The sequence below is a fragment of the Anthonomus grandis genome, chromosome 12, assembly GCF_022605725.1.
Source record: "Anthonomus grandis grandis chromosome 12, icAntGran1.3, whole genome shotgun sequence".
Taxonomy (NCBI): Eukaryota; Metazoa; Arthropoda; class Insecta; order Coleoptera; family Curculionidae; genus Anthonomus; species Anthonomus grandis.
Window position 1 is genome coordinate 343,245 of NC_065557.1, and position 8,908 is coordinate 352,152.

General features: G+C 34.8%; 1 protein-coding gene across 1 annotated transcript; it reads right to left on the bottom strand.

Annotated features, from left to right (window-relative positions):
* Window positions 1–3,570: 3,570 nt before the first annotated feature.
* Window positions 3,571–8,541, bottom strand: LOC126743350 (uncharacterized). Its single transcript, XM_050450390.1, has 2 exons — window positions 7,927–8,541; window positions 3,571–4,183 (listed from the first exon to the last, which is right to left on the bottom strand). Exons 1-2 carry the CDS (start codon window positions 8,432–8,434, stop codon window positions 3,786–3,788), a joined length of 906 nt encoding a protein of 301 aa, XP_050306347.1. The 5' UTR covers window positions 8,435–8,541; the 3' UTR covers window positions 3,571–3,785.
* Window positions 8,542–8,908: the final 367 nt, after the last annotated feature.

Here is an 8,908-nt window from a genome sequence, read left to right on the forward strand (position 1 = left end):
CCACATTCACCTTCTTACACCATTTTTTGTGGTAAAAACCAATAAAAAAAACATATCAACTTGGATAATACAGTACTTTGACCATCCTGTGATCCTTTGAGATGACAGTAGTTTAAGTAAAAGGTTTTTCCTTTACCTACAATCATACTGATGTAGAACACATAACCATTCATGCTCTATTTCTCTACAACATACATACTTGGCACAGTTAATATTCACAAATGCATTCGCACAGTTTTTCTTGTAGCTCAGTACGGAGACCATAGAAGCCTGATTGTTCTAGAACAGCATATGAAAGTCTACAATGAAACTAGTTAAAGTATGCTCAGAGACACACAATTTTCCAACAGATATAAACTGCTCTTCAGTCCATACACCACTGAGTCAATATGTACATCCCAAAGCAGTCAAGATCAAAATGAAGTCCCAGAAATGTGCATGAACCAACAACACTAGTTGTGATATGAAAATAATTGAGGGTGCTTTAATTCACACAAATCCTGGGTACAAGCAAATTATTTATTTATTTACGGAATCCATTTACAAAAGTGTTACATAGCATATCCATACAAACATATATATTTAGGTACAAAACTATCTATAAATCAATGAAAGGTGTGGATGAGTTAATTAATTAGAGCTCCTATGAAATAATATTCTTTAACTGCTCCTTAAAAGATGTAATCATAGAGTCAAAAAAGTTTATCTGTCTTGACAGACCATTAGCACTGCGTACCATTCGTGTAATTGGCTCTTTAATGCCATAATTGGTATGGTGGAATGGGACTGAAAATATTTCTGATTGTCTATTCAATCTGGAAGGCACCCTAAGTTTAAAAAGAGACAATAACTCGGGACAATCTATAGTAGCATTCAAACATAAGTTGAGTCATGTTCTTCGTGACTCTAATGTGGGTAAGTTCAGGTTATCCCTGATCCACTGATAGTAATACTCCTGTCTCATCTAAAAGCAGCCACCCTTAAAAATGTATTTTGAGTTTTTTCAAGCTGCTCAATGTAGCAGTTATATGATGGGGACCACACAATTGAGCCATACTCCAAGATAGTCCTAACAAGAGAGCAATAAAGTAATCTAAAAGTAAACAAAGAAAAATCAGTTGTAGACCGTTGGATAAAATCGAGCATTTTCATTGCCCTACCAGTCACCTGATTGATGTGACTTTTAAAAGACAACCTGGAGTCAATAAATATTCCTAAGTTAGAAACCTCTGTTTTGACACCAATTAATTGCTACATTATTTATTTTATAAAGAAAAGCAATAGGGTTTCTTTGTTTAGAAAAAGTAATCTTATGGCACTTATTGATTCTATTCAAGTGGCACCAATCAAAGAACAAATTAAGGTCTTTTTGCAGGAGCACAGCATCAGAAAGGGATGTGATAAACCTGAACAAATTCACATCATCAGCAAACATTTTTACACGACAATTTTCAAGTTTCCAAACTAAATCAATCAAAAAGAGAGAAAACAAAACAGGGCCTGAGTGAGAGCCCTGTGGCACCAAAATTTCAGAAGAACATGTACCTCCAAGATTAACAATCTGGGTTCTACCTCTGATGAATCCCGAGATCCACTAAAGAAGAGGCCCCACAATACCTAAAGCCCTAAGCTTCTGCAAGAGTACCCCATGGTTAACCCTATCAAAAGCTTTGGAAAAATCTGTATATATTGAGTCAACCTGAAGTCCAAGCAGAGGTGGAGGTAGTTGACATATAGCACCAAATTAGCATCAGTAGATCTGCCTTTTATAAATCCAAATTGCTCAGGATTAAATAAAGATTTTAAACTCCAGGCAATCCTATATGACTGACCAGGCAGTCAAGCAGCTTTGGCAACTCAGATTGGTTACACACAGCCCGATAATTGGAAATTTCATTTCTACTACCTGACATGGGCGAAGTTAGAGCCTCAAAAATGGGGGGGCTAAAGCCCCCATCCAGGGGCAGAGTTACACGAATAGGTGAGGGGGTGGCCATCAAAGAAAAGTCCGCCGGAGGTAACAAATTTTTTGGTGGGCACCTTCATTTTCACTTATAAGCCGTTAAAATTATTAAAAAAAAAAAGAATAGTCTTAAACAGCTTCTATTCTAATTTGCTGTACTATATACATATAATATCATGAATGTGTTTTACTTTTATTTTCATATTAGGTTTCATCCAAGGAACACGTTTCTGAATTTTATTGCAATATCCATAATGTATGAACCATCCTGTATATGTATTGGAGTATATTGCATACACACCAAAAGTCAAAAGTCGCTAGGTAGTTTTAAAAAAAAATTTTAACTTTCAAGAAAAATTTAAAAGTTCAAAATAATATCATTTTAATATCTAATTGTCGGACTTAATTAATTTAGACAAAGTTAAACACGACGTTTCGGTTGGTAAGTATCTCCAACCATTATTATATTAAAATGTAATATTAAGTGTAAACTAGCAGTTTACACTTGGTAACGGTTGGAGATACTTACCAACCAAAACGTCGTGTTTAACTTTGTTTAAATTAATTAAGACATTGCAAATCCGACAATTAGATGTTACTTCTACATTGTCTGCCACCTTCAAAACCAATATCATTTTAATAAAACGCAATAATTCTTCAAAAATAGTAAAAACAAAATTTATTTAAAATGTCCTTAAATAAAATGAAATCCAATAAAAATATCTTATAACTACAATCTCTAATAAAAATTTTCGATTTCCTTTTTTAAAAACTCTTTTAAAATTTCATCTGGCGACAATGACTTGTTAGACCACTTTCAATACAAAGAGTGGTTAGTGCTAAAGAACTAAATCGATCCTGACCCATCGTTGACCTAAACCAATTTTTAATTCTTCTCATTGTTGAGAAAGAGTGTTCGCAGAACGCTGAAGAAATTGGCAAAACTAATGCTATTTGCATAAGGGTATATGCATTTGGAAAAGTCTCTTTTCTTTATACATCTTTAATATCAGAAATGGTAATGTTGTGGCTCTGGCTTTTATTTATGCAATTCCTTATTTTATTTAGTCATTTCAGCTTTTAATAGCTCCTTATCGATTAAAAAGGTATCTCCATACAATTTAATGAATTCCAAACTACCATCAAAATCCATCTGCAAAAAATTGAAGACAGATTTAGCTAATTTCTGACTTTCGGAAAAAAATCTTATTTTTAGATGATTTATTATATTGTCGAGAGACCTATAATAAATTGAAATTAGCCAAAACTTTTGTGCCTCATTTTTTATCAAAGGTGAATTTAAGAACGTTTCTTCGTGTACTGCGGAAGTGGAAGCTTCAAGCACATATTCTTTAAGTCTTATACTTTCTGTTTTTTTACGTTTTGAACAATTTTTTTGGAGGGATTAAGCCCCCCCAAGCCCCTCCCTAACTCCGCCCATGCTACCTGATTTAGAAAACTTCTCTTCCAGAGAGTGGGATAAGAACCAGTACCTAGAGATTTGTTAAAAATGAACAGTATTGGTTTGGTAAGAACACAAACACATTTCTTTAGGAAGAATGCCGGAATCCCATCTGGTCTGGATATCTGGTGGAATTAAAAACGGGTTATAAAAATAAAATGGTTTATTGGTAATTCAGCTACAGTTTATCAGAACTAATTTTCAAGTAAGAACTGGTAGAAATAATGTAATGAAATTGGAAAAAAATTACTTCCAAGCAATTAAAGCCATTAAAAAGAAACCTAATATTAAAAATCACAACGTAAAAAAAATTAACTCTACTTACAAAACTAATTTAACCTAAATAATCACAAAACAGATCTACTTAAAAAAAAAAACAGAAAAATCACGCAATTTCTTAGCGGCCGCCAATGAATCGACACACCCACCCTTCTCGATAACCTCAAACGAAGGGTACGAAAATGGCAACCTCGCCTTCCTCGCGCCTCCACTTCTCTGGTTCCTCTTTTTATCGGCGTGTTTCAGAGCTCTGATGTCCACCTCGGTTAGCAACCGGGCCAACTTGTCTCTGATCAACACGTCATTAATATAATCGTAACTGTTGCTTTTAAAATCGTACTCGCCCAGTCGGACAAATATAGTTTTCTGTTTTTCATTGACATGGGTTATTTGGGCATAAACCGGTTTGTTAGACACCAGTTCACTGAATCTTTCTATTGCTTGCATCGACCAGGTTTCAGATCCTACCGGTCCTAAACCTAAAAATAAGAGCGAGTCTGAAAATGGTCAAAGAGAGACAAACATTTAGGGAAACAAAATTAATTTATTTATTTATTTACGGACTAGCCATTTTACAATAAATAGAACTAATTACTAAATACAGTATAGATATGCGTTACTATACAAATAAAAATGAAAGTATATATCACAATATATGCCTTAAAGATCCTCTAAATCTTGCCTCTGAAGTTCTACAGATTGTTGCATAGAGTTTGCATTATTTAACATTCTTGTAATAGGGTTATTTTTGCCATAATTTGTAGAATTGTAAGGAACATAAAAAAACGTTAGTATGCCGATTCCTTCTTATAGGTACATTCAGACATACTAGATTTAAAAGATCTGGACAATCAATTACACCATTAATAATCTTGTGAAGTAAACGAATTTCAAGATTTAGTCTCCTCCCTTCCAAAGTATCAATATTAAGTAGCGATCTTAATTCACTATAAGAATAATCATCTCTGATATAACCACACCTGTAACCAATATAACGAAGAAACTTATTCTGCACTGGCTCAATTGCAGTTACATAACAAGGGTTCCAGATAGGTGAGCAATACTCCAGAACACTTCTAGCGAGCAATATAGTTTCTTTATCGTAAAAATTGAAAAGTCCTTACTAGACCGTATGATGAAACCTAACATTCTATGAGCCCGAGAGATAATACCCGATATATGAATATTAAATGATAATTTGCTGTCCAATACAACACCAAGATCCTTCATTTCATCGGTAACCTTTAAGTTAGTATGGTTGATGGAATAATTGTAAGAAATAGGACTTTTTACTCTTCAAAATGATAGTTAAGGTCCATATGATTTGCTTGACACCAGCCATAAAAATTATCAATGTCTTCCTGAAGAAGCTTAACATCAGTCATTGTTCGAATAGGTCGAAATATCTTTACATCATCTGCAAACATTAGTACCGAGCTATTTTGAGGTAAATCTAATAGGAACAAATTGAACAGAAGGGGACCGCAGTGTGACCCTTGAGGTACCCCTGATAAAACAATTATAGGTCTAGACACCGAACTACCAATCAGCTCCCCTACCGCTAATTCCCAAGGCCCTTAACTTTGCAACCAAGAAATTACGGTCCACTCTATCAAAGGCCTTGGAAAAGTCAGTATAAACAGAGTCGACTTGACACCCTTGCTCCATATTGCTTGTACATTAAAAGATTTGTATTGGTAGATCTATTTTTTATGAAACCATGTTGCTCACTATTAAGTATACCACGACAATCACTGTACAGTTTTTTAGCAACAAGGGAGTCAAACAGTTTAGGTATTTCACTCTGAATGCACACTCCCCTATAATTATCAACAGCCGACCTATTCCCTGATTTAAATATGGGTTTTATATTGCTCACCTTCCAAAAATCTGGAAAAATTCCTGATTCCATTGATTTATTAAAAATCATTGCTAGAGGAATAGCCAAAGTGTAAACACATTTCTTTAAGAAGTAAATTTCATTTTTGTATAGCAAGTGGGTCAAGCTTAAACGCATTATGGCATGTCAAAGTACATGAAGAGAAAGAGAAATGTAGCTCATAATTAGGCATGATAGTGCAACAATGGTGAATTTTATCCTCCTTTAGAAGGTATTAAAAATCATGGCTTGCAAAAGAGAAGAACACCGACAGCAACCATTTAATAATATAAATATTATATTTCAGAGTTTCTTATTAGTGAGAATCTACAAGGTAAAATGAACGGAATAGAGAAAGTTTAACTAAATAGGGTCTAAAACATTATTTTCAGATATTAAACTCCTCATGTCCCAGAAATTGATGCAATCCTTACTATAAAATGACTGCTTATTAACACTGAGCTGACTGAGTGCATACTTATTTTCATACAAGAAATATAATATACCGCAATTTGCTCGCCAACATATCAATACACCAATCTCTAAGTATCATAGTTTTTATTTATTTAATAGACGGGATCCACCCCACTACAAAAAAAAACAATATTACAAAGTTCAATAGTTACACCTAACCATAACTTAAAATAGCTAAAATACAAATATGTTTTTACAGGCAAACCAACATAAAATCAACATAAGAGTTTAGACTATCTCTCTGATTTGATTCCTAAAACTAGACAAGCCAATGCCCACAACCTGAATATCCTCACGGTTGATAATATTTAAGGTTCTTTCGATAGGGGAGTGAGTGGCATAGTAAAAGGCAAAGCAAATAGTCGGTTTCGTCTCAAGAGTCTTGAGGGGACACTGAAGCTAATTCTACCGAGAAGGGTCGGTTTTGTTCTAACATATAAGTCAAGTCAAAGTCAAAATATACTTTATTTGTTAAGTTTACAAACTTATGCTAAAAGCTTCCTAATCCTAGAATTTATAATAGAAGTATTTATTTGGTTATAACAGAATACAGAATCGATTTTGATTGTACATAGAAGCATATTTTATATAAACAAAGAAAAAACCAAATAATTTTAAATTTTAAAATGAATCGTTAAAATACTCTTCAATGCTGTAGTAAGCTTTTGGTAGGATTAATTTCTTTAGTTGTCTCCTAAACTTTTTAAGGTCTGTAACAGTCCTAATTGAAAAAGGAACATGATTAAATATTTTACGACTAATAAATATAAGAGAGTTTCTCGTAAGTGAGGAGGTGGGGATTGGAAGAGATAAGTTGCCCACTTGACGAGTATTATGACTGGTACAGGATGGTGGACTTACGGACTTATGTATGAGTGTAGCAGTATAAAAAGTGAGAAAACTGTTAAAATTCTTTCAGCTACAAAAAGAGGTTTACAAGAGACTCTCAGACCAACACCACACAGATACCTTAATGCTTTTTTCTGAATAGTAAAAAATATGTTAAGGAGTCCCTTGGAGCACAAACCCCAAAATGGCAACCCATAACGGATTTGAGAGTCTATTAAGGCGAAATAAACTGAACGAGCAAACAACCCCCCCAACTCATGCCTGGCAACCCTTACTGCAAAACAACCAGAAGAAAGTTTAGCAGCGAGGCCCAAAACGTGGTTGTCAAACCTTAAACTCTCATCAATGAAGAGGCTGAGAAATCGACAATAATCCCTACCATGTAGTGGACTCTGCTCATCAAACAAAAAACCCTCTACATTACACTTAAAGCCCAGAACAAAAGTCTTATCAACATTGAATACAAGCTGATTGCAGATGCACCACTCTTTAATTTTGTGAAGGTCCTCTACTATGAGAGATCTGACTACTTTTTGATCTTTGTTATGCTACAGAATTGTAGTATCATCGGTAAACTGAACCACTAGTCCATGCAGTGATAAAGAGCTTAAGTCATTAATGTATAATAAAAACAAAATAGGACTCAACACTGACCCTTGAGGTACACCACGTTTAAGATGTGCTATCCCTGACGAAAATCCAGATGCAACCACCCTCTGTGTGCGGCCAGACAGGTATGACTTCAACCACCCCAAAGCCACTCCCCTAAATCCATAAAAATCAAGCTTTGACAGCAGTATTCCATGATCCACACAATCAAATGCCTTGGACAGATCACAGAACACCGCTGCTGCAGCCTCCTTGGAGTTCATAGATAGATACACACTCTCCAAGAATCTGAAAATGGCATCCTGTGTGCCCTTAGATGACTGAAATCCATACTGATTAAGGGACAGCACATGTACATGTATATGTAGAAAATATTTACCAAACTTAATAAAACTAAAAATGTACCCTTACCTGATAAGCATGCCCTAATAGAAAACTGCGGTACATTATACAAAGCCTTAGTCATAAAATAAATCTGATCCAACTGTACCCTGGCCATGAACCCAAAGTCAACCAAGAAAACAAAAGCGATGGTATCGGTGGCAATCTTCAGAGGAATATTAACCAGTATGGAGCGATAATAGGCCCCTTCAGTGTATGTTATACAGTACATGCCAAGTTTAAAGTGCTCCCGGGGCACTTTATAATGTGCCTGGTGTTTAGAGTAAAAATCGAATAAATATTTATGGATCAGGTCCACTTCCTCTGACTGGCTCACAACCCAAAAGTGTGATAAATCGTAAATGTGGCTGACCATTAGCTGTACTGCCTTGTTGTCTTTCCATGTAGCTTTATAGAAATAGGATTCGATTTGAACGCTTTTTGTATTTAGTTGTTTTAGGAAGAAATCCCAGTCTGTTTGGAGGTGAGCGGGTGGTTCTGCTGGCGGGGGTTCAGTTATCTCCTTCTCAGAACTCATGTTACTATTGTTTCGATTTATACAAAAATAAGCTAAAAGGGCATTTTCTACAAATATGCATTATTTAACTGAACTGAACTTTAAAAATTAAATTATTGTTAGGTTAGAGGAATTATAACCTGAAAACTGGTAGTGACTAAAGTTTCTGACAAGTGCAATTGCGACTATTTTATACTTCCGGATAAAGACATTCCATTGAAATAGATGATTTACAAAAGAACTTTAAATCACAGGTAATCCTGCAGTTTAGCGGCTTTTGTTAAAACTAACGAAAAATGGTCGGGTTTTTGCAAAATGGGTGGATTTCGATATATATTTTTCACTAAGAGTGGCGGAAAGCCAAATTTTATCACGAAGAGGGTGTTATCGCGCACTAAATCACTCACTATGTGACATGAATAGAATAACGTCATTAGAATAACCCTGTATTCGATTAGTTTTGACAACAAATATGTTACAAATAAGGTGAGGTTA